Source organism: Acinonyx jubatus, chromosome X (genome assembly GCF_027475565.1).
Source record: "Acinonyx jubatus isolate Ajub_Pintada_27869175 chromosome X, VMU_Ajub_asm_v1.0, whole genome shotgun sequence".
Lineage (NCBI taxonomy): Eukaryota > Metazoa > Chordata > Mammalia > Carnivora > Felidae > Acinonyx > Acinonyx jubatus.
The window spans coordinates 123,931,629-123,956,780 of NC_069389.1; the positions used below are offsets into that span (position 1 = coordinate 123,931,629).

Sequence of the window (25,152 nt, forward strand, 5' to 3'; positions counted from 1 at the left end):
CAGCCAGATGGCGAGGTACATAGGGCAGGGTCCCATGCAGAGGAGCGCCTGTCCAAACCCAGTCCCTTGGGGTTTTTAAAGAGGCTTCATTACATAGGCCATTGGTGATTGATTCAACCTGCAGCCCCTCTCCCCTCCCGAAAGGTGGGGGGACTGGGGGGTTGAGAGTTCCAACCCTTGAATCACACAGTTGGTTCCCCTGGCCACCAGACCCCATCCATAGGTTACTCAGGGGCTTTCCAAAAGTGACCTCATTAATGTGACAAGACACCTTTATCACTCTTATCACTTAGGAAATTCCAAGGGTTTTAGGAGCTCTGTGCCAGGAAAGGAGACAAAGACCAAATATATATTTCTTATAAGTCACAATATCACAAGTACTAAATCACACTTTTTCACTTCACAGGTTTATTTTAGCAGCTCAGTTTTATTACATTCTACGTATTTAATATATTTATATTTCTATCCATCCTGCATAGATGGCATATTCATTAACTTTTATAGTTGACTTTTTCATTTGGTATTTGCTGCTACCTGGCCTGAAGAATCAGGAAGACAAATACAACTCGCTTGGTGGAAACATGGTGCAGCATTTCACTTGTCAGCAGAACTCTACTTTGCTGTAGGCTTCAGTGTCAGCTTTTCTTCCTCCTCGTTTTCAAATCCCGAACAGACGAGAGATCTTCCCTTAGGATATCGAGCACAACACTTCCGCAGTTCTTGGATGACAGCCTGACACTTAGATTCCATGTAGTTGTTGGCTGCAAAACAGACACGCAGACCCTAGTCATGATCTCACAGAGCTAAGGCCCGGGGAGGTTCAGATCAGTGCCTCCCACTCCTTTTAACTTTCTTGTATCTCCAGACGTGGAAGAAAGAGGATGTACCCAGGTCCACTTAATTCTTTCTGATGTAGAGACCAATCAACAGGCTAATTACAAATAAAAGCACGATTTACAAAGTGGTTGAAGGAACTTTATATATCATTTCCTTTTCTTTAAAATTGATTTAATAGTCTATGTGCCCTCTTCTAGAACACGGGCAGCTGCAGAATCTCCGCAAGCTCAGAATGGTTCTTACGCTTTTCAAGGGTTGTGAACCCACCCCACGTACCCACCCACACCCTATACAACAAAGACCTTCTGGCCTGCAAAGCCTAAAATATTTACTGTTTGGCCCTTTACAGAAAATATGTGAAGACCCCTACTATACACAGACCCTAAGTCAAGGAGAACTTGACCTAAAGGTTCTAGGTCAGCTGCACTTGATCTGAATCCTCTGCTGCTAAAATGGGGTGCATGGGAGTTAGTCCAGGATTAAAAAAAGAAAACAATTCATGCTGAGTGGTTGAGTCCAGGCTTGGAGCCAGACCAAAGAGGTTCAAATCCTCACTGTGCCCCTTATAGTAGTGTGACCCTGGACAAGTTATATAACTTCTGTGTCAATTTCCCCATCTATAAAATGGGGGTCAATAATAGCATCTACCTCATGGATGAAAGGATTAAATGACTTAATATGTTTAAAATCCTTATGGCTGTGCTTAATGCTAACTCTTAGCCCTTCCACCCTCACTCCTCCCACACTGTAGCAAGGGAGTGTCTCTACCTTGATTCTTGTTCTTCCTTAGCCATAGGTTGCTAATTCAAATAAGGTAAGAATTTATTTGGGAGAAGGAATTGTGAAAAACAGTTTTTACTTTTCTTAAGTTTGGAGGAAGTGAAGAGAATGAATAAAGTAGCATTATCATTATACATTAATATTTTAGATTAAAAGATATTTATGGGGGCGCCTGGGTGGCTCCGTCAGTTGAGCACCCTACTTCGGCTCAGGTCATGATCTCGCAGTTCATGGATTTGAGCCCCGCGTCGGGCTCTGTGCTGACAGCTCAGAGCCTGCAGCCTGCTTCGGATTCTGTGTCCCCCTCTCTCTCTCTGCCCCTCTCTCAAAAGTAAATAAACATTAAAAAGATTTATGAAATATTGCTTACATCATAAAACGAAGAGTCCAAGAATGAAAGGTAAGAGTCAAAGGAAATAAACAAACAAGAGTTTTCTTTAGTGGTGAATCTCTGGGTAAATTTGTAACATGTTTCCTTCTGACCCTTCTATATTTTCATAGGCATTCATCTCCATTAGTTAAATAATGGGAAAGATTATCAAAAGTGTCAGTTTTGAAATTCAAAAAGCCTTGTAGCTTTTTCTATCTGTTCTTCTGCCAATAATCATTTGCTGATTAAAAAAAAAATCTTCTAGCATTTGGCCAAACTTTTTGGCCAATTTAAAACCAGGTTGGGGGAGAAAACCAAGTGGACAAATCACATCAAATATGCTTTACTTGAAATTTGCTTTTACCTTTAAGACTTAGTTGCTAACTTCAGCAGCCTAAATTCCAGTTGTTTTTTTCAACCCCCACTTCCAACCTGATTGCTTTTAAAAAGTGAGTTGTCAGCCACAATGAAGTATAACCAACACATTTAAAACTAGTCTTTTTAAAAAAGGACTTTGCTTGAGGAACCTGGGTTGCTCAGTTGGTTAAGCGTCTGACTCTTGATTCTGGCTCAGGTCATGATCTCGTGGTTCATGAGTTCAAGCCCCTGTGTCGGGCTCTGCACTGACAGCACGGAGCCTGCTTGGGATTCTCTCTGACCCTCCCCCAGCTTATGCTCGCTCTTTCTCTCAAAATAAACAAACAAACATAAAAAAAGGACTTTGCTCAGCTTAGTAACTCTCAACTCTGGCTGTACATTAAAATAACCTGGTTAGCTTTTTAGACTGATTCCTGCCCAGAACCCATCCTCAGGAAGTTCGATTTAATTGTTCTAGGCAAGTTTTTAAAGCTCTTCAGGTGATTCTAATGTACAACCAGGATTGCAAACAGCAAGCTTATATCACATCAGTTTTTATTTTCTGCATCTTTGATGATACAATGAGGCAAATCTTCAGGATAATTACAGAAATATTACATTTGAGAGGAGTTAATATTGTCTGCTAATAAAAAGAAAAATTGGTCTCTTGTAGTTAATTCACAGGTAAAGTGGAAAAATATAAAAAAGCATTTCACATACTACCTTGTAAACATTTCTGTATTTCACAGGCTTGTTTCTGGCACGGATCCTTCTGCGGCATATCCAGAAAACTAAAATAAGAAAAATGATTTTTATTTTGTCTTTTATCCATAAAGACTTTAAAGCCCTTATAGATGGAATTTTCTTCTGAGACAACTAGGTATGCTAGAAAACATTTGCACTAAAAAATACTCTTCCCATTCATAGGATGAATCAAGTGTATTTTTATAATATCCATTTCATTGAATTTGGAAGCTATGAGTAGCTTTACATGAAAAAAGAACCCTTGAATTCAATCAACTCATCTTGAATACTGTAAACCAATGGTGGGCTAGAGGAGCCCACTGCTCAGATGTATCATTCACAGAACCACTCTTGGTAAGTCATTAAACTCCTTGCCGTTTTTCCGTATAATTCATGTGTAAATTGGGGACCATTCCTACCCAACTCCAAGCATTAATGGAAGGACTAAGTGTGATAAAATATATAAAGTACACACAATAGTGCCTGGAAGGAAGGCAGTAAGGACTCAATACATGGTAGCCGTGATTCCCAAGATGTAAAAAGTAAAAACCCTACTTTTAATGTACATAACCAGTTATGACTACTTTAACTCAGGAAATTATCAGGTAGTAAATGCTTTCCTAGGAATCAGCAATATTTGGTGCTATTATTACTTCCTGAGAAAGGTGCTAGGTAAGCAGCTAAAATATTTTTTGGAGCTCTTACAGAAACCAACTTATTTAAAATATCTGTAACCAGAGAACGAATTTAAGTGCCCGTGATTTTGATCGGCAACTTCTAATAATTTGAAGGCACGACTGCAGAAAGGAAAGAGGCCCAGGAGCCTTGGTAGCTAATTTCATTAATTGAAACGACCTCCTTTTGTTTCAGAGCCCCCTAAATTCTCAGTAGATCCAAGTTAGGCCAGTACTGGGATGGGAAACACCGGAGCAAAACCTCGGATATTTACAGGACGGGAGAAGGAAAGGCAGGTGAATTGCTGCAGGGCAAGTAAGCGACAAATAGATGTTGGTGCTGCTAGCAGCTGCTCTCTTCTCTCTAAATCAGTACCAAGTCCGTGGCGGTCAGGTGCTGACTTTTGTGGGACTCATCAGATCCCAGTTCCAGCTGATGATGTCCATGAACGCTTCCATGGCAATTTCCAAAGGAGTCGACTTCAAGTTACGTGTCCTGACTAAGGGCTTTTGTTGACTGGCTTTCTGCCTGTGTAACCCCCTCTCTGCAGTTCCACTTGTGCTGCTGGTCATGACCCTTCCTACGCTTCTGCGTTCTCGAGCAGTTGTTCAACCCACTCCCTCCCCCCAGGCCCACAGGTGGGTGCACTGCAGTGGTGGATGAAGTGATTGCCATGTACTGAACAGAACAGAGGAGCATATCTTCCTAGAATCCCAGCACCTGGAAAAAAAATAGATCATTAAAATCACCACAGCCAGAGAGAGTGAAAAAGAAGGGAGAACGGGGGCTAAATAGAAATACATACCAGGTTAATCATCAGGCAAAAGCTTAAGCAACAGCTCCTGTACTCCCCTGACCTGTCAGAAAAAGAAAAGTTTATAGAGTACTCCGTTGTAAGAGCCCCAGTACAATGCAAAATGATTAAGCAACATGGGTACCATTAAATGATGCTGGATCTGCCACAAGCGAGAGTTGTTGTCCATGTAGCGCTCCTCAGGGTAGAGTTGCCACATGAGAGGTAGCTGGGAGGTAAGAAGGTGACTCGGCCTAGCTGCGTCACCTAAGGGAACCTGAACTTGCTGGACTCGTGCCCTTAGGAAACTCGTCTCCTAATGGAAAAAAAAATGATCAAAAATAAAAGCAAAGGTTTCAGGATACTGAGACTGGCTAGAAACCAAGTTGCTTCAAAGCAAAATCGATAAAAAATAAGCAAAATACAAACACTTACCTCTTCCACGACGGCCACCCACGTGCGCTGGTATTCGTCGCGGTAGATACCCTCTTGGTGAACCCAGAGGTGATCGGGTGGAGCCCCTGCATCCTCTCCTGCCATTCTGGGCTTTGGGTTCCAATTCTAGCCCTGCTTTTCTCCACCTAAGCCTGCAGCACCCGCGCACAGGACACAGGTGTGACTTTTTGGGTTTGAATGAACTCGCCAGTGAGCAAGGTGACCCGGTACTAGCAACACCAACCAGAACCAAAACTCATACACGTCTACTTGCACAGCCTAAACAGAGCCGAGGCCATCTGAAGCTGCCTGCAGGACACTGAAGTGACGCTCAGCAGTGTCTTGGGTAATGCTAACTGTTGACTGCAAAGCACGCAGCTCCTCAGGAAGCCAGGCAGTGGTCTCCCAATCTTTGCATTTACAAAGCAGCATCTGACCAAGTGTGGTTAGCAACGGAGTGTGCACAGCAGGGTGCTAAGGGCACTCAATTGGGCAAGAAAGCCGTATAACAACGGACCTGGGTGTGCCGTATCTCCCAGGTAAAAGTCCCTTCCAAACAGCTCCATTTTTAAAAGATTGTGAAGGCTGAATTATGTGCGTTGCTAAATTGAAATTAAAAGTTTGTTTTAAGACAAACGACCTATTTGTCAGCTTACTTAGAAAGGTTACTTATGCCAGTTGGGCATTTCCAGAAGGGGGTTTTCATATTAGGGAAAATATTTAAGATAGCTTCATGGAATTCTAAAGCTGCAAAACACCTTGGCGATCATGGTGATTTGAGGCTGAGAGCAAATGATAGTTATCCATCTAGGTCCTTGTTTCATTTTAATAATGCTTCAGGATGTCACAGGAGCCCATTTCTCCATAGAGGTGTGCGTTTAAATTCTGATTTCCCAAGTCAGAGGGCCAGAAAAACCCCTCTGCTCTTTGGTGTAAAGGAAGCAAAGGTACTGGGCAAAATCCTTCCATCACACAGATTAGGCTCTAACCCCATAAGGATCTCTTTGTACCTGGCTTCTACTGTCACGGCACAATTTCACTGTATTTCTACCTCTGACAGCACAGATAGAGCATTGGGGGATCTGCCCCCACAAAACAAAGGCCTCCTGTTCCCCTTGGGTGGCCTTTAGGTAGAAGAGGAGCTGCCACACACCTTTGGAGGTTGTTAAGCCCTTAAACTGAGACTGTCCACAGCAAATGAGATGCCAGAACAGAGGATGATGCAGCCCAGGAAAAAGCTAGAAAGAACTAACTGAACTAAACCAAATCCTCTTTTCAAGGACAACAATCTGAGTCTGATTTTTTCCCCCCTTAACAACTGTTAGTTCACCATCCCTAAAAGTAGAAAATATCTTTTATAGAGTTAGGAAATGGTCTTATCTCAGTGGTTAATTTCAGAGCATTATGGTTGCTTCAGCCATTGTATCCTGAATGGAGGTGACTCTGAGCCCATCCTAACCTTCTAGGCCTCTCTCCTTCCAAACTCACCTAAAGTGGAACCCCTTCCCCTTCGCCAAATCCCAGTTTCTCTCAGTTATCTTGGACTTCATCTTGTTCAGTTGCTACATCCTATCTGTCACCAATTCTAGGAAGCACCACTACCACTGTATTTGAGACTAATTTTCCCCTAAATACTAGGCTCATTACTAGCTCCAAAGGTTTGCTCTTGCTTTCTCCTTGCCTAAAATGCTTCCACAGGCCATTTTCTGTATGCCTTTTAGGACCACTGCAGCATTTATGTCTAAGCTCTTACTCATATTTTGGCCTCTAATTTAAATTGCCTTGCACATTTGCTTTGCTTATTTCACAACTCCTGTCTCCCTTCAAAGACCGTATTATAAGCTCTTTGATTCACAGGAATGATACACTACTGAGCACCCCAAGTCTCAAATACTAGTCAGTGTCCTTGTGAGTAGGTGGACATATATGCTGACAAGGGAAATGGATAAATATCACATACACAAGAGTAGAGATTGATTCTCTAGGTATACTATATGACTACATATTTTTTGAAAGCTATTTTTTTTTCCATTTAGTAGACACAATCATTCTCCCTCTCCTCTTCCCAAGGGCTTTTGGAAAAGAGAGATAAACAAAAACCAAGTAAATACGAATGTTAAAATAAAGTATATTAATGTCTGGATTTTGAGTACAAAAGAAGTGTGGCCATTTAATAAAAAATAGAAACCAAGTGTTAAGGGTTTCAGTATCGTTTCAAGTTCACAGATTCACTCACAGACAACCATCAATATCCTGACATTTAAATTTGTCTTGGATAAAAAGTGAAATCTTAGTGGTTATGCTGACATTAAAAGGGAATGATTCCAGTGGTATAGAGGGCAAACAAATTGGAGATGATAGTGTGAGTTACTATGAATCACTACAAAGAGGCCCATGAGTCACTACAAAATATTCTCAGAAGAAAGGCAGTGTGATGTGCTGCTGTGACCTAAAGACCAACATGCTGGGCATCAGCAGCATGAGCCTGGGAACAAACCCCAGCACATGACCCTGGACTTGTGTGTGCTACCACTTAGACACAGCATGAAGGCCCAGTGAAAGGCAAGGGCAGTGGCCAAGGGACTGAGAAGCTGCCATGTGAGCTCAAAGCACAACATCCTTACCGAAGCAGAAAGTGCCTGGGAAAGCGTGAGATCAAAGACCACAAAATACCAGGTTGTAGGAATTGAGCACCATTTCTCTAAAATATCATTCCTGGAACACTTGTCCCTACCTGTCTCTTTGGTCAAATAAGTTTGGGAATCTATAGTTGTAAAAGCCGTGGCAAGTTACACAGTAAGGTGGCTTTATTTTGTTTACCATTTCCCGAATTTATTTGACTAGAGAACATTTTTCTGCACGTGAACCTTGTTCACAAACTTCAGAACTCCTTAAACTACTATGAATCTCTTAAATACTCAAGATAAACTGAGGTACACGGTGCAATGTAATACACAGAACATAAACTTGTTTCCCTCAACTCCAAGGAATACTACCATGTGCAAATTGAAATGGATTCAAACAGTGCTTATATTAGGTTTATCATCTTTTAAGGTACTAATACAGATCGTCCCCATGGGGGTCACGTTGTGTTATGGTCAGAGACCATAGTGGCCTACATGGACTATTTACTAGTATGGCATTTCGTAAGTTTTGTTTTGAATGGATGATATATAATATAGGAGGGCTTTCGTAAGGAGTATAATTCAATTCACAGGCGTTTGGACAATTTTTAAGTATTAATTACTTGAAGACACTTTACTTGAAGTGAATTAATCACCTGATTTAATTACAATGGGTGAAGTTACTCAGAACGTGTTCACTAGAGTTAGTCTGGCCTGGGTATGAATCCTGATTTTATCAGTGACTACCTTTGTGACTAGACAAATTAACCTGTCTAGAGTTCAGTTTTTTGAGGTGTAAAATGAGAAACAAAGAACGTATTGATCATCATCAGCAGCAGTTATTTACCACTTTTTGTATGTTTTATATGTATATATATACATATTATATATACTATATATATATAATATATATATAGGAAGTTGTGGACTCTGATTCTAATTGGGGCAGTTTCCATATAAAGGTATATCAAGGCTTAGTAGAGTGTCTAGGACATAAGTTTGCTGTAAATGTTAAGTTTTTTTTCTACCGCAATTAAAGATTTAGAAATGTGCAATGCAGCGGCGAGTATTATGAAAGTCAGAGAGTATCATTCTCCAATTTGAGAGTAACTGAGAGCAACGACAAAGGAAGGGGTGTTTTTTGTCTTGAAGGTATCTAAAGGTACTTTATAAAGTCAGAATATTCCATTGCTGGACATAATAATGAGAAGAATGGCCATCCTTGTCCTATTACAGCAGGGCATATTCGCCATGAACAGTATCTGGAAATAATATATGGTGCAAACTTGACACTTTAGAGAAAAAATGTAGATCGGTTCAATGTAATCACACACTTGAAGTTTTGTCCCATATTCATGAGTATCAGAATGAATCACGGACACAGGTGCCATGTGAACCTTAAGCATTAGGTCAAAATGGAGGTTGGTGGCATATATGTGACAGATAATCCCAGTGGATGTGGGCCCTATCTGTGGTGGGGAGAGTTGGGTTGGAACTGACTTCGGAGAAAAGAGCAAAGCATCAACACCTCTTCAAGTGGAACGTTGGGAATGTTCCCTTTCCAGTACTGCCATGTCTGCCTGGCTTCAACACTACACAGGGAATCGAGAAGCAGATCAAAGAAACATAAACACTGATGGGCTGTGGAGGCGGCAAGGCATAGATTTTCCTTTGCTTTAGAATGGTTCCTCACATCCACGTGTCATTCCTAAGCTTGGGAGTGGAAAGATCTGTACTTTTACCCGTGGCACGCTTGCCATTCCTGAAAAGAAAAGGACTTTTACGTACAGTTTCACCATATCTGATATCATCAGGACAAGGAGAGAGCTGAGGACACTTGTAGTGTGGATATGGGCTGCGATACATCCGACCTTCGGTGAAAGCTCACGGCCCCCATTCCCGTCCCTGTATCAAACAAGCAGGTACCTAAAAGCCAAGCTTCAGAGTGATACTTTTTCCGATACAGTATAGCACTGTTTCTGGAAGAGGTTACTCACATGAATATAATGTTTCTTGGGCTACTTAATCCGCCTCAGGAGCCGCGAGGCTAAAACTTCCAGGTCCCCCGCCCTGGGCCACTCAAGGCAGGATCGGGACGTGAGCCTGGGGCGGGCCGAGGTCACCCGAACCGAAGTTAGGAGGCGAGGGCCGGCAACCGGAAGTGCTCCGGGGAGAGTTGTACGAGATTCGGGGCCGTAACTTGGAAGCAAACCGAAATAAAATAAAACCTGAACTGTCTTAGGACCCAATTTCAACCGAGCGTCCCCCGGACTCAGGAGGCCGGCGCGCGCGGCGAGGCCGCCTTAAAGGGCTGTCCCCGGAGCGTGTAGGCCGCGTACGGCTCTCTTCGGCGGGCGGGCAAAATGGGCGCGGGCGCTCGACAGGCGCCGGCCCGGCCGCCCGGGCGCCGCTCACAGACCACGTCCGCCCGCGGCCCTCGAGCGCCGCCTCCCTGCCGACCCCGCCACCCGGCCTGACGCCCCGACCGCGGCCGGCTACCGCCCTCCGCCCGACGGCCACGCCCGCCCCGACCGGCGCGGGCGTCTCCCAGGTGCCGCCGGGCCGGCCCCGCCCGGCCCCCGCGCCCCGAGCCCCGCCTCCGCGTGCCCGCCTCGCGCCCCGCCCCCACCACCCCGCCCCGCCCCGCCCCGCCCGCGCTCCTCAAGCCCCGCCCCCGCGGAACCCGCGCTCCGGAGCACCCGGTTGGCCAGGCCCAAGTGGGCCCGAGGCGGACGTGAGCGCGGCCGGACCAAGATGGCGGTGCAGGTGGTACAGGCGGTGCAGGCGGTTCATCTGGAGTCGGATGCTTTCCTGGTTTGTCTCAACCATGCTCTGAGCACAGAGAAGGAGGAAGTGATGGGGCTGTGCATAGGGGAGGTGAGTAGCGTAGTTAGCCTGGCCGGAACCCTGCTGAGCAGTCCCAGTGCGGCCCCGGGGTGGGTGCCGGCAGCGCCCGGGACTGCGGGGGCCACAGGCACCCCGGACTCAGATCCTTGGACTGATCCTCCGGATGGTCCCGGAGTGAGGACTCCGTTTCCTTTGTGTCTTCACGCTTCTTTGGCTTCCCGCAACCCCCCAGCGACCTGCATAAGCCTCCGGGTGGGCCTTGTAGTTTCCCTTCTAGTCTGTGCTTTTCTTTACATCTGGATTTACCACCCCATTGACCAAAACCGCAAGTCAGGCCATAAAGACATTAGAGCATAACGAGGATAGCACCGTATTACAAAGCAACCAACCACGATCAGTACCCCTTCTCTCGCATCCAGTCTTCTTTCTGCAAAGCCTTCTAACTGTATTAGACAACCACAGAGAGAAGACGGTTGCAAAGACGCGAAGGTTTCCGCTGGCTTAAGTGTTGCACAGGGAGTAAAGAGGATGAGGAAATACAGCTTGGTTGTTTACAATCCAAAAATAAGAATTGTCCAGTTGTTCATGCCTCCCTACAGAAACACGTGACCCAATTTTCATATAATCTGCATCCATGTACATCAAACTAGTGATCAATAATGTTTTCTGCTTTCTCCCCACTCTAGTTGAATGATGACACAAGGTAAGATTATATTTCTTTACTGATACCTTTTGACCTATATGTTATTCTTAACTGAAACATTACAAGTTTTGCAATATTGTATACGATTTGTATTAAGACAAGTTTCGCAATATCGAATGCCATTTGTATTTTAATTTACCATTATGAGTCTGGAGCCCCCGTACTGATAACTTTGAATTTCACTCCAACCCTGAATGTTGGTTTCCACCTTACTTCCTAGTACGAGTACTGTCGGTTGATATACATATGACCTTATGTGAAAAATATGGGTGGGAATACCAACATGATAACTGAACCTGTGAAAACTCTTACAATTGTTCACTGATACGGCGCTCCTACCTTCTTTTTCCTTGGTTGATATATTTTACATTCTCTGCCCCCTGAAACAACAATGAAATACAGGTAATTTTCTTTCTGGCATGTGATATGCAATATTAAAAGACATTTCCCCTTATTAACCCATTCCTTCCTTTAAATGGTCAATGGCTTTCTGCTTGCCCTTACAGCACCCTTCAGTGATCTCAGAAATGCCCAGTGGCTTGAATGTGTCACTTGGCAAAAGCTTTGGGTTACCTTTATTTCAAACAGTAGCAAGCCCACCTCCTCAATACCCAGGATTCTATGCGTTTGGCTTTGCCAGTGAACACACTATACACTTAGCCACTCTTCCTTTGTCTCTGATCAAGTTTTCATTGCAAAAACTGCTAAACCTGTTACTTTGCTTTAATACCTTTTTATATTACAAACCTCAGTTCCCCTTTTTTTTTTCTAATTTATTCCCAAAAGGAGTGACTCCAAATTTACATATACCGGAACTGAATTGCGCACAGTTCCTGAAAAGGTATGTGTGCTAGAATGTTGCATGATGGAAACTTGCCATTGGGAAGGGATTTCTGTCCTCACATGGATGATCTCAGCCAGGGATTAATCTGGTTTGTGCAGGCCCACATTTTTGGCTGGGTACACTGTTCTCTCTAGTAAAATCAGCTGAAGAGTCTACTCACTAAGAATGGACCTAATTTTCTACTCCTTGTAGCAAATTCAGATGAGTACTCACTCTCAGCTCTCCTCCTGGCTGTCATCTGTCTGCCTGTTTTCTGGCCTCTCTCCCACCCTCCTTGAGGCATCTCACTGGTACACTGCCTTGAGATCTGGTTCACATCACTGTTGTCATCTCCTTATCCCAGATCCCAGTACCTACTCGGGCAGCCCCTCTCTTACAAGCAAATTATCCATAGTTCATAATTGATAGTCTACCTTGACTCTTCTCCTGTCTACAATTCCGCCTCACCTTTTCTGACATGTCCTAGCTTTCACCATCTGGTATAATGCTTCTCAAGCTAATTCTGATATAGGGCCATTTCATTCATTTTCCAGTATGTTGCAAACCAATGCCTTTGAAAAATACAATAAAAATCAATTATGCCTTCCTACCAAGCACATGACAGACATGATAAAGACCATCAGGCAACAACTCCATCTATTTATTACCCCTATATCCAAACTTTTCCATGTTGACCACTCTGCCTCCTTTCTTACAGATTCTTCACAGACCTTGCTTATCAAATATCCTCTCTTCTGAGTCTTCAACCTTTTCCTGTTATCTGGCTTTTTACCCTTTGGATACGAATGTGCTTAAATTACTCTCATTTTCAGAAACAACAGAAAAATAACTTTTTAATCCCACATATTCCTGTAGTCACTACTCTTATATCCTTCTCTGAATAGTCAGACTTCTTAAAAGGGTAGACTATAATCATAATTATTTCTTTACTTTCTCCAGTCACACACACCAAGGTCTGGTTTCCAATTCTGTCTCGCCAGCCACCTCACCATTGCTACTATATCAGGTGATGACATCTTGAGGCTTATCTTCATCTTTCTCCATTGTAAATGGCAAGATTTCATTCCTTCTGATGACTGACTAATATTTCATTGTATACGTGTACACACCACATGTTCTTTATCCACTTGTCAGTCAGTGGACATTTGGGCTCTTTCCATAATTTGGCTATTGTTGATAATGCTGCTGTAAACATCAGGGTGCATGTATCACTGGGGGAATTATTAAGTTAATAAATGGAAAGCATTTTTCCAAGTCCCAGACACATGGAAATATTGTGCCATTCTGATTGCTGTTGTTAATATCCAGTCCTAGCTTTCCATTTATTAACTTAATAATTCCCCCAGTGATACATGCACCCTACTGCTTATTTCAAGTTTAGGTCAACACAGGCATGTTAAATTAACATGTTCAAAACTGAACCTTCGTCTTCTTCAATCCCACTCCTCCAACATTTGTCATGCCACAGTAGTTCCCAAGCCTGGGGGCACCTTGGAATTACCCTGTAACCTTTACAAAATCCTGATGCAAACTTCCTTGGTCTGGGGGTGAGACCTAGGCAGCAGGAGTTTGAAAAACTCCCCAGGTGATTCTAATGTGCAGCCATGTTTGGAAACCTTGTTGCCATTCAGAACCGTAAATTGCCCTCATATTGTTTCCAATGCTTCATCCCAGCTATTTCTATCTTACTAGAGGTCCTTATTGCTTCTTTTCTTGAATATTTGCTAGCCTCTCCACAGTCTCCTTGCCAGATTTTCCCCAAGGAAGGCTGGACAAGCCATATTTTGCTGGCCTTTGTTCTATATGAAGATAGAGGAGCAAAAGGAACTTTTGAGACTGAAAAGGTATAGAGGCCAGTCTAGCTAAGCTAGAATATCTTATTTCTTATGTGACTGTCACTGTAACAGGATTCCTCAAGCCCTTCAGCTACCTGTGGCTTTCAGGGACATCTATCAGACCTTAGTTGCCTTTATTTATGCTTATTTTGTTTTTCATCTGTTCCTGGGCTGGCTGGTCTTGCCATCCTGAACTTCATTTGCTCATTCCTCTAGGCACTGAAACCCTCTTAGCCTATAGAGACAGAAAAAAGTCACCCTGTGACTCAACTCCTACTAAAATACATTCCTAATCTTAATGGTGTAATTTTATTTTTCAAGAGTCCATGTCCTCATCTGGAATTCTGTGTCAATTTGTACTGGCCAAATAGATGTTAAGCTTCATGAGTTCAGTGACCTTATCTTTTTAGTAGATGTTGGCATGGCATATCTTTTTCCATCCTTTTATTTTTGGTCTTTTTGTGTACTGACATGTAAAGTGTGTTTCTTGGGGCGCTTGGGTGGCTCACTTGGTTAAGGGTCCAACTTCAGCTCAGGTTATCATCTCACAGTTTGTGGGTTCGAGCCCCATGTCAAGCTCTGTACTGACAGCTCGGAGCCCGGAGCCTGCTTCAGATTCTGCATCACCCTCTCTCTCTGCCCCCCCCCCCCCCCCCACTGCTCATGCTCTCTCTCTCCCTCAAAGAATAAATAAACATTAAAATAAAGAACCTCCTTTCCGATTTCACTCTTATCCCTGCAACATCTGCAAGTGTCACACCCATCTTTTCCCATGAAACTCTTGAACCATTTCATTCTTCTGCTTTTCACTCCTCTGCTCCCTCTGCCCACACTGTTCCTTGCCTTTATTTACGTCCTCCCCTGCTACATCAGCTTATCTTCCTTCCTTCCTTCATGATCCTTTCTAAACTTAGATCTGCTTTCTGTGTTCCACTGAGTTTCAACCTTGAAATTTTAGAGTTAAACTTGACAACTTCCTTTCCTCTATCATCCATGGGCCAATAAGCTAACAAATCTTGGGGATTCTTCCTTCTTAATGAATGTCAAATCTGTTTCTTCCATGTCTGCTATGTACTTAGCCCAGTATTTTATCATTATCCCACATTCAGACTCTTTGAAACAATATTCTTCTGGCTCATCTTGCAGATCATGGTATCTGAGGCCCTGTATAGTTTTACTCTAACTTTTCTTAGCCTTACTATCATTCCACCTCAAGTTCTCTGTTTAAACCAGTTGGCCAACTTGTCTCCCAAACATCTCACTCATATCCATTTGGCATCTAGAGAAGTTCTGTACACACCCACGCACACATATATGCATGCATGCACATACACACACACACACATGCACACACACGCACACTACACTCAGAGCAGTTGGGAAATTGTACACTTGTCAGCCTATGAAGACTTTTTTCTAGTCTAAGTGACTCCATTCCTCTGCTCTTGTATTGATTTACTACATTACTTCATTATAGTTTCTGGTATGATACTTGCTGCTTAACCAAATTGTTAGCATTTTGAACACTTGGATTGTCTGCACTCTGACTGTATCCTTTTCTGTGAGAGTAACTCACACATCGTTGTAAATCAAATGATTATTACTGGATCATTCATAAAGCTCTTCCTTCATTCAAATATTAGCCTTTATATTTTGTTTTGAAATGCATATATCAAGGTTGGATGTCTTTTATTTGACATATTCTCTTATGATAAAAATTTGCAGTTTTCTAAATAGAATTTCTAACCTAATCGTGTAATTCAATGCAATTGTATAATTGCAGGGAAACATGTTACTGCAGAGACAGAAGTAAATATTTCTATGGATTTTCCTCCAGGTTGACACCGTCAGAATTGTTCACATTCATTCTGTCATCATCTTGCGACGTTCTGATAAGAGGAAGGATCGAGTGGAAATTTCTCCAGAGCAGCTGTCTGCAGCCTCAACAGAGGCAGAGATATCCTTACTGGTCATTAAGAAGCTTTCGTGCTTTTACAGGTGCTGGGACTTCCAGGCCAGGCTCCTCTGTCTCCTGCCTAAGGAGATTTCACAGGTTTTCTTCCTGGTGACTCTCTCCCAGTTCGCATATTTACCTGTGAGAGCAAATTGTTTGCTTCATCAGAATTTCTTTCCATTTTTCCTTTTGAGTGGCTTTTATTGGAAAAATTAGAAATTTCTAACGTTCCTGCTCTTAAATGCCAGACGATCCCAGTGTCAAGTATTGTGACAGTGATCTCTGTGGGGCAGTTCCCTCCTCCTTCCTTTCATTCCCCCATTGCCCCTCTCCAGTCTGCTCTGCCCACCTCCCCTCACCCCAAGTTTTCCATGATTTAATTTCCAGGCCCTTGACTATCTTAGTCTCTACTCATTGGAGTTGAGGCTGCCTCTCAAAAAAAAAATGCATTGCTGAAAACTGAATGCAATATTCCATGCTAAATATAACCAAAAGTAATCAAATGGGAAATTTTCTTCCTATGATCAGGACTTCATATGTCCGCTATAGCAACTTAAATTTGCATCAATGGCTTTTAGTAATTCATTGGGTTGTTTTTTTTTTTTATTAAGTTTATGTTGTCAGTTAAAAAGTAACTTTTAAAACTAGGTGGTTCATATGCATAGTATAAACTTTCAAAGGTACAAAAACGTGTGAAAAGTAAGTATTTCTCTCCAATGTCTATGTCCCAGTACCCTCATGGTCTGTCCCTGGACATAACCAGGGTTATCAGGTTTTCATGTATCCTTACAGGTAAATTCTGAGCATACAGAAACATACATGAATATTTTCTTTTTTTAAAAAAAACTATTTAACACACACACATATATATAATTATATATAATAAATGTTATATATTATATATATTATATACTATCTATAAATGGTAACATAATGATATATGTATATTATATATATATATCATAGCTCATGACATTGCATAACAGCATATCTAGACAATCATTTACATCACTATATAGAGATACCTCATTCCGTTGTGTGCAAATTGTAGCCCCGGGTGACTTTTCTGGCCTCACACACATGTTTAGGCTCTCTGTAACCTGCTGGGCAGCACTGTAACCTTGCACACACTGCATTTCACAGACATGCACATGTACATGTATGATGGAGTCCTAGAGGGTTTCCCCTCCAGCAGTGTGCGAGAGTGCCTGTTTCCCTGAACCTTCACAAACACTGTGGGTTATCAGAGCTTTTTGTTTTTGTGCTGCCAGGGCACAATACTTGTGTTAAGGAAATTAGCTCTTTGTGATAAGGATACTGATTTTTCTCAGTTTATTCATGATGTATGTATATTTCTCCAATCAAATTGTTTTTGCCTTTTTATATAATCAGATGTATCAATCTCTTACATACGTTTTGCAATCTTTTTTTAAACTCTATTTTGAAATAATTATAGATTCCTGGTAAGTTGCAAAAATAGTATAGAAAGGTCTTTGTACCCTTCACCCAGTTTCCTCCAAATGCTACATCTTAAATCATTGACAATACAACATGGAAACCAGAAAACTGACATTGATACAATGGGTGTCATTCTATGCCATTTTGTCACGTGTGTAAATATATGTGACCACCACAGTAGTCAAAATGCCGACTTGTTCCATCACCATATAGATTTGTCTCATGCTCCCTGTGTATAAGTCATGCTCACCCCGTCAAGCTTTGGCTCCAACTCCTGTTCTCCATCTCCCAGAACACAAGTGTATAAAAGTGTTTATAATTGTGCTTATATATTATAAGTTTGAGATACACTCCCAAGATGGGGGGGGGGGGGCGGTGACTGGATACACTGTTGCATGTTACTGCATGCATTGACATCACGGTGTAATTACAATGTAATTGACATTACAATGACTCTCTGTTAAGAATTTACTAAACATCTTGTGTGCTCTTCACTGCTGTTGGAGGCGGAATTCCCTCAATGTGCAGTTGAAAAAAATGGGTTTAGAGAAGTTAAGTAACCTCTTTTTGCATCTAAAAATAAAAATATATATATTTAAAAAGTATTCTTTCTCAGATTTTTGTTGTATAGAAAGGATTATTTTGTTTTAACATAGTGATTTGCAGGAAAACAAATCAGCATTTTGTAAGATAGCAAAGCAGCAGCAGAAAGGGACAGTGTCTTATTTCTAAGTTGAGTTCTTGTATCAAATTAGAGCACCAGATAGAGTTATGGGAAATTTTTGTCTCTAGGACAAAGGAGGAAAATATTCTCTTGCAGTATATTTCTTGACACATGAGGAGACCAAAGTAGGGGTCTTTGTTCATTTGGTCTCTGAAACCACCCTAATTGCTATTGTTGATACTGGCAGGCTGCCAGAGACAAATCAAATGAGTTTTTAAAACCTTGTATTTCTTTTTCAAAAATATGAGTATGATGGAGCTAGAGAGAGGATTGAAGATTTACTCACCTTGATAATATGAGTTCCAAAGATTTAGATAAGCTACTTTTCAGATAGCGCAGTGATAAGTATTTGAGTGATCAAACATTAGTAAGTTGGATTAAGAGGATGTAACTATTTACAGTAATGGAAGCCAAATAGAGTCTAGTTTTATTTTTTATTTATTTATATTTTTAAAGTTTATTTATTTTTGGGAGAGATAGTGCATGCACACAAATTTGGGAAGGGCACAGGGAGGGAGAGAGAGTTTCCCAAGCAGGTTCCACGCTGTCAGCAAGGTCATGACCTGAGCCAAAATCAAGAGTCGGAACTTAACCAACTGAGCCACCCAGGTGCTCCTTATTTATTTACTTTATTTATTTATTAAAATTTTTTTAATGTTTATTCATTTTTTGGGAGACAGAGACAGAGCACAAGCAGGGGAGGGGCAGAGACAGAGGGAGACACAGAATCCGAAGCAGGTTCTAGGTTCTGAGCTGTCAGCACAGAGCCCAATGCAGGGCTTGAACTCAGACTGCAAGATCATGACCTGAGCTGAAGTCGGATGCTCAACTGACTGAGCCACCCAGGCGCCCCTTTATGTACTTATTTTTTTTAACAATTTTTTAAAATGTTTATTTTTTTGAGAGAGAGCGAGAGACAGAGCTCGAGACGGGAATGGCAGAGAGAGAGGGAGACACAGAATCTGAAGCAGGCTCCAGGCTCTGAGCTGTCAGCACAGAGCCCAATGCCGGGCTCGAACTCACAGACTGTGAGATCATGACCTGAGCCAAAGTCGGATGCTCAACCGACTGAGCCACCCAGGTGCCCCTTATGTACTTCTTCTTAAAGTAATCTGTACACTTGACTTGGGGCTTGAACTCACAACCCTGAGATCAAGAGTTGTGTGCTCTAGGGACTGAGCCAGCCAGGTGCCCCAAATTGATTCTATTTTTAAAGTTTATTTATTTATTTTTGAGAGAGGGAGAGTGAGGGTGCAGGGGAGGGGCAAAGACAGGGAGAGAGAGAATCCCAAGCAGGCTCCATCCACGCTGTCAGTCCAGAGCCCAATGCAGGGCTTGAACTCACAAACTGTGAGACCATGATCTGAGCCAAAATCAAGAGTTGGACGCTTAACTGACTGAACTACCTAGGTGCCCCAATTCTATTTTTTTTAAGTTTATTTATTTATTTTGAGTGAGAGCGCAGGAGGGGCCAAGAGAGAGGGATAGAGAGAATCCCAAGTAGGCTCCCCGCTGTCAGTGTAGAGCCCAACGCAGGGCTCAAACTCCCAAACCGTGAGGTGATGACCTGAGCCAAAATCAAGAGTCGGACAGTCAACCAATGGAGCCAGCCAGGTGCGCCCTGATTCTATTTAAAAAAAAAAAAAATACTTTTGGCTTTCAACAGGAGGTCTGGGAAATTCTGGGCATTGATCTTATTTCATTCTTTTATTGATATTAAATTGGACTAGGTTTATTTTAAACCTCAGAATGCTTTCTGAGCCCATAAGCATCACAAATTTTGTTCCCACAAGTTGAAAATACCTTGACAGACACACAGGTTGGCTGAACTAACAGGTCGCCCCATGAGAGTTGTGGGCTGGTATCATTCCCATCCTCATATAACTGTTTGGCCTTCACATGTTGGTAAGTATTATGGGCTTGCAATGTTTATTATCTTTAGCAATCAGTATCATCTTTCCTTCTCCATTACATGAACTACAGTTATTTTAAACCATACTTTATCCTTAAACAGCTGCCCTTGTCCATGACCCTGGGATCATAACGTGAGCCCAAATCAAGAGTCAGATGCTCAACTGACTGAGCCACCCAGGCACCCTGTCATATTGTTTTTAGTAGAGCTAAAATTTCAGTACTCCATTTTGACTTTATTCATGAAACCACAACTAACTAAAACCTGACAATTGGCTGATACCTCAAAAAATTTAAATTGTAACTGAAAATTGCTGATTGCTGAATACCACTGTCCAGTACCCTCCCATTTGCAATACTCAAAGGTGTCAGGTGTGAAAGCTACAAAATTGAGGTTTAACACATATTCCATCCTAGCTGTTGGGGCTCTCAACCTACCTCCTCATCCCTCTAATCAGTGTAATGTAACAAAATTCTTATCTCTTTTTTTTACTGCTTTTCTTGAGTCATGGTGATTTTTGGTGTCTACCTGACTCTTTTTTTTAAGGTTTTATTTATTTATTTTGAGGTGGGGGGAAGGAGAGGCAGAGAGAGAGAGAGAGAGAGAGAGAGAGAGAGAGAGAGAGAATATGAATCCCAAGCAGGCTCCACGCTGTCAGATCAGAGCCTGACATGGGGCTCGAGCCCACAAACCATGAGATCATGACCTGAGCCAAAATCAAGAGCTGGACAGCGAACCAACTAAGCAACCCAGGTGCCCCAAAGGTTGTTTTCATAGCTATAAATGTAGTCCTGTAAAACCGTAATATCACTGAATAAATCCAGTGTTTGATTTTATCTAACTTCTACTCAAAAATAATTGCTGTTTTCCTGCCACCCATTAACACTAAAATCAGATTTGCTTCTAATTTCTCCCATGGTAGTACCATCAGCCAGAAAGGAAGAAGTACCAACCATTAATGAAGGAAAGGTTAGAGAGTATATATTCCTGAACAATATTGTCACTATGGTAATAAGTTAGAATGGAAAATTTTCTGGTAAAAAAAGAAACTCTAAGAGCTTAGGAAAAAAACTATCAGTCTCTGAACTGGAACACCCATTCAGAGACTGATTGAGTTTTCCCCTCAGGGGCAACAGATCCAAGCTGTTAAACAAGAACCTAGGGAGGCATTTGCAATGTAGCAGTAAGAGCAGTAGGGCAAGTGACATCTTTACAAAAGGCAGTTAGGAAAACAAGGGTATTGCAGAATGTAACTGAACAAAAGAATCAGCTAAATAGTGAAAATGACTAAGGAACCAAATGAAAAGAATTTAACACAAAGTAAATTTGGAGACTAGAGCATTGAGATCTTATCTTGAAAATAATATCTAACTGGGTAAGAAAAAGGAATAAATAACAAAATGGAATAAAGTCTATGCTCAGCGATGCTTTAAAGAGTGTTAATTTTCTTTCTAAACTGCAGACGGGAAGGTCAGAGAGTTATCACACCAGGAGAGCTGGGAACAGCAGCTTTGGATTCTGTTAGGGGGCAGGTCTGTTAGACTCTCATTTCAGTCACTAGTTGAGAGACTAGTTAAGAGATCTTCCCTGTGCCACAGTTTCGTCACTACAGAAAAGGTGAACATGTTATCAGAGTAGTATATGAAATCATGTATAAGTCATTCTGTCCCATGCTCAGCACAATAACAAAGATACCAAAGCATTTATCCATAGAACTCAACATGGAGAGAGCATGAGTAAATATTTAAAGTTGAATGGCAGACAGCATTGGAAGGATTAACAAGAACATTGAGGTCACAAAACTATAGGTAAAATTAAAGAAAAAAATCATCTCCCAACTAAACTGGTGTTCACAATGACTAGATTGTTGTGTAATTCCAGAGCCTAAGGAATTGTGTAGATACAAAGATGTATAGGTCATCTCCAAATGGTTGTTCAAGAATTAAGTCAAGCAGGTGTCCTGTGTTAGCAAGTCCTGGAAAAAAATGAGTGATGATTTAAAGTATGTATAGTAAGTATGTTTAGTGGGAAAAATATTCCAAGCTACATTCAAGAATGACAAGTGAGAAGGAGTGAAATGAAAATATTTTTTCATTAAGAGGTAGAGAGAGGGAGGTGACAATGGTGTGTGTGTGTGTGTCTGTGTGTGTGTGTGTGTATGAAGAATTTTAATGTGTTTTATGATAAGGTAGTATAATTAAAGTTCCAGTAGGTTAGAATGGTTATTACATAAATGATTATTCAACAAATTTATAGGATACCTGAATGGAACAATATAGTGGCAGTTTCTGCTGGTTTGGGCCTTATGATTTTGTGGGGAAAAACCAGTTAAAGTACTAAAGGGGAAACAGAGTAACAACAATAAAGAAGAAATATAGAACATTTGTACCAGCAAAGTTTTAAAAATGTTTATTTATTTTGAGAGAGAGAGAGAGAACAGGAAAGGGGCAGAGAGAGAGTCCTAAGCAGGCTCTGAGCTATCAGCGCACAGCCTGACGTGGGGCTCAATCTCACAAACCATGAGATTATGAACTGAGCCAAAGTTGGACAATTAACCGACTGAGCCACCCAGGTGCCCCAATACCTAATGTTTTGTATCCTTCATAAGAATTATGCCTGTAAGAATTTCCTCCAGAATAGTTCTACACTTCCATTCTTTATTGTCAAGTCTAATACATTCACTTCCCTAGAAGATGTCCATCAAAAGGATTATTCCAGGAGACTTTGCCTTTTTCCGGGGCTTTTCTTTCTCTCTGAGTCCCCTGGAAGAGATTATCAACTTTTGGGGGGCTAATTGAAGAGTCATTAATCTAATTTCTCTTATTTAATTGCAAACTTCCTAGAGTACTCTTCACTCACCTAGTAAAGTGTTCTGAATCTTGAGAGGACTGTATGCTACCATTATCTTTAAATCTTCATATTTGTGAGATACAGCTTATTGACAGCAGATTTTTATCTTTATTTGCAGATGTTCGCACACAAGCTATGTACCAGATGATGGATCAAGGCTTTGTAGGACTTATTTTTTCCTGCTTCATAGAAGATAAAAACACAAAGGTATTGTGTGTGTGTGTGTGTGTGTGTGCAAGTGTGTGTGTAAAAACACACACACACACAGAATAGAGAAAAATCTTTTTGCAATTTCAATAGGGTGGCCAGGGAAGGTTTCAATGAGAAGGGTCATTGAGTCAGGACCTGAAGAAAGTGAGGGAGCAAGTCTTGTGGATTTCTTGGGGGAAGAGCGTTCCAGGCAGAGGAAATAGCCAGTGCAAAGACCCTGAGGTGAGTGCGGCATGTTCAGGGGACATCAAGGAAGTCAGTGTGGCTGCAGCAGAGTGAGGAAGACCGTGACCATATGTTCCAGTTTGCCCCTGTCAGTCCCAGTTTTACCCCACGATCCCAGTCTCCTATTTAGTTTACACCTTTCCTTCTTGGAAGTGTCCTGGTTTGGATAGTGACTCATTTGGTCATTCTGCAATGAAGTCTGAAAGATAACGGGGCCAGATCTTAAGAGGCCTTTGATTTCACTCTGATTTGGGAAGCCACTAGGGGGTGACTTTATGTTGTAATGGGATCTCTCTGGCTACTGTGTTGATAGTCGACTGGACGGTGGGTGCGGGCAGTGCACGGGGAGGGAGGGAGTGTGGAATCCATGACGTCCATGAGACCAGGTAGGAAGATGCTGTAGTAGTCTAGGCAAGAGGTGATGGAGGTTTGCCCATGGGGGTAGGAGTGGAGGTAATGAAAAAGAGCCAGATTCTGCAAACATTTCCATGGCTAATAATAGTAACAAATGTTGCCATTTACCACCTATTGTATGGTGCCTGCTTATTAGGTGTTTTACATAAACATGCTCTAACCTTGACAATAGGTCTGTGAGGACTATTATTATGTGTATGGATGAGCCAAGCTCAGAGAAGCTCAGTCAGTGGCTAGTCTTGCTAGTCTGTCTAGAGTGTTTCTTTTTGAATTTTAGATTTGTAGGCTTGACCATGTGTCAGTTAAAACAAAAAGAAAATTACTATTTAATATTGTAGGAATGAATTTTGCCAAGACTATCAAATGTGTTGTGTCCTTTAGTATATAATTACATTGTCAGAATCTGTATTAATAATGAATATTCTTCATAAAATCACTCTTTTCCAGAAACATTAAAGTAACTTGAACTTTATACTTCATATGAAATGACTTTGGCTTTGTCATCATAAATTTATTTGTTGTCATTATAAATAGTTGAATAAGTTTGTCAGCTTCCAACAAAGCAGTTTGAGTGCTCTAGTTTTCCGTTTCTTGGTTCTCATGTTTATAAGTAGTTCTCTGCTGTCACATGAATGCATGTTCATGTTCATGTTGACTGAGTACACGATCCTGTATAGAAATTGATCGATGGCATATTCCATCTTCGGAAAGCCGTTTAACGCTCCTCTTCTGAGGGTCTGTAGATACCGCTCATGTAAGGATAGGAGTTTTAGGTTTGAATCTACTAAATTGCTATACCTGTTTCAATATTAATCCTTTTCTGTGTGATCTTTCTGTTTCTTTCTCTTCCTTTTTCTTTTGTTTTTAGACTGGCCGGGTACTCTACACTTGCTTTCAATCCATACAGGCCCAAAAGAGCTCAGAGTAAGTATGACAAAGATGTATGTATGTATTGGTGGGTTAATTTTCATTCCAGGGAATTGATTGTTTAGTTTAATTTTATTTCTCTCACTACTAAGACACTAATAATTCTATAAATCTACTTATACCCATTAACATCTCTGTGAGGTGTTAGAATCTCTTTAGCATCTTGGATTTTAGGGATCTAGAATGCTAGATCATATAAAAAGTCTGTTCATTGCAATTACATCATGAGAGCCCTGTCCCACTTTTCCTTTCCTGAAGTTATTCGAAAATGAGTTACTACTTTTCCTTCCTCTTGTAAATTGTAAAACAAAGACTGAGTATGCAAACTATTATAGATTTCTTGTCTTTGCTGTGCCATAAACTTGCTTTCAGAATTACAGTATTTTATTTAAATGCTTGCATAGGTTAGTTCCTCATTTCAATTCAATTCAGCCTGAATTAGCAAATCTTAATACAATATGTACTATATGCCAAGGACCATGGTACAGACTGAGGATGCAGAGATGGAAGCCAAGTTCATCATCTAATTGGGAGACAGAAGTAGACAGTCTTACATTTTTTTCTTATATTTGTCAATGTGTCGTTATAGCATTGTTTTATAGAGCAAAGAATTGGAAAAAGTAGATGTAAGTAC

General features: G+C 41.5%; 3 protein-coding genes across 10 annotated transcripts in view; 1 reads left to right on the forward strand and 2 right to left on the reverse strand.

The window, feature by feature from the left end:
- Positions 1-388: 388 nt before the first annotated feature.
- On the reverse strand, positions 389-9,751 carry CMC4 (C-X9-C motif containing 4). 5 transcript variants are annotated; one of them, XM_027053190.2, is made up of 4 exons: positions 9,613-9,749; positions 9,404-9,520; positions 3,068-3,135; positions 389-761 (listed from the first exon to the last, which is right to left on the reverse strand). In XM_027053190.2, coding segments are annotated over exons 1-4 (336 nt in total). In that variant the 5' UTR covers positions 9,615-9,749; the 3' UTR covers positions 389-612. The 5 variants fall into 5 exon arrangements, with proteins under 5 accessions (XP_026908991.1, XP_053057880.1, XP_014938120.1 ...); XM_053201905.1 differs by having other exon boundaries at positions 9,404-9,541; positions 9,613-9,738; XM_015082634.3 differs by lacking the exon at positions 9,404-9,520 and having other exon boundaries at positions 9,613-9,751.
- Positions 4,343-9,751, reverse strand: MTCP1 (mature T cell proliferation 1). Its single transcript, XM_015082633.3, has 5 exons — positions 9,613-9,751; positions 4,992-5,143; positions 4,702-4,872; positions 4,569-4,620; positions 4,343-4,483 (listed from the first exon to the last, which is right to left on the reverse strand). Exons 2-4 carry the CDS (start codon positions 5,094-5,096, stop codon positions 4,573-4,575), a joined length of 324 nt encoding a protein of 107 aa, XP_014938119.2. The 5' UTR covers positions 5,097-5,143; positions 9,613-9,751; the 3' UTR covers positions 4,343-4,483; positions 4,569-4,572.
- Positions 9,752-10,289: 538 nt separating this feature from the next.
- The window catches only part of BRCC3 (BRCA1/BRCA2-containing complex subunit 3), a 62,028-nt gene continuing 47,165 nt past the window's right edge, over positions 10,290-25,152 (forward strand). Inside the window, exons 1-7 of one of the 4 annotated variants that reach the window (XM_015082629.3) lie at positions 10,295-10,492; positions 11,149-11,165; positions 11,952-12,006; positions 15,682-15,801; positions 19,798-19,885; positions 22,861-22,949; positions 24,460-24,515. In XM_015082629.3, the coding sequence (XP_014938115.1) occupies positions 10,370-10,492; positions 11,149-11,165; positions 11,952-12,006; positions 15,682-15,801; positions 19,798-19,885; positions 22,861-22,949; positions 24,460-24,515 (548 nt within the window). In that variant the 5' untranslated portion in view covers positions 10,295-10,369. Of the gene's footprint in view, positions 10,493-11,148; positions 11,166-11,951; positions 12,007-15,681; positions 15,802-19,797; positions 19,886-22,860; positions 22,950-24,459; positions 24,516-25,152 lie in introns of all 4 variants that reach the window. The other 3 variants (XM_015082631.3, XM_053201906.1, XM_027053185.2) reach the window with 3 other exon arrangements.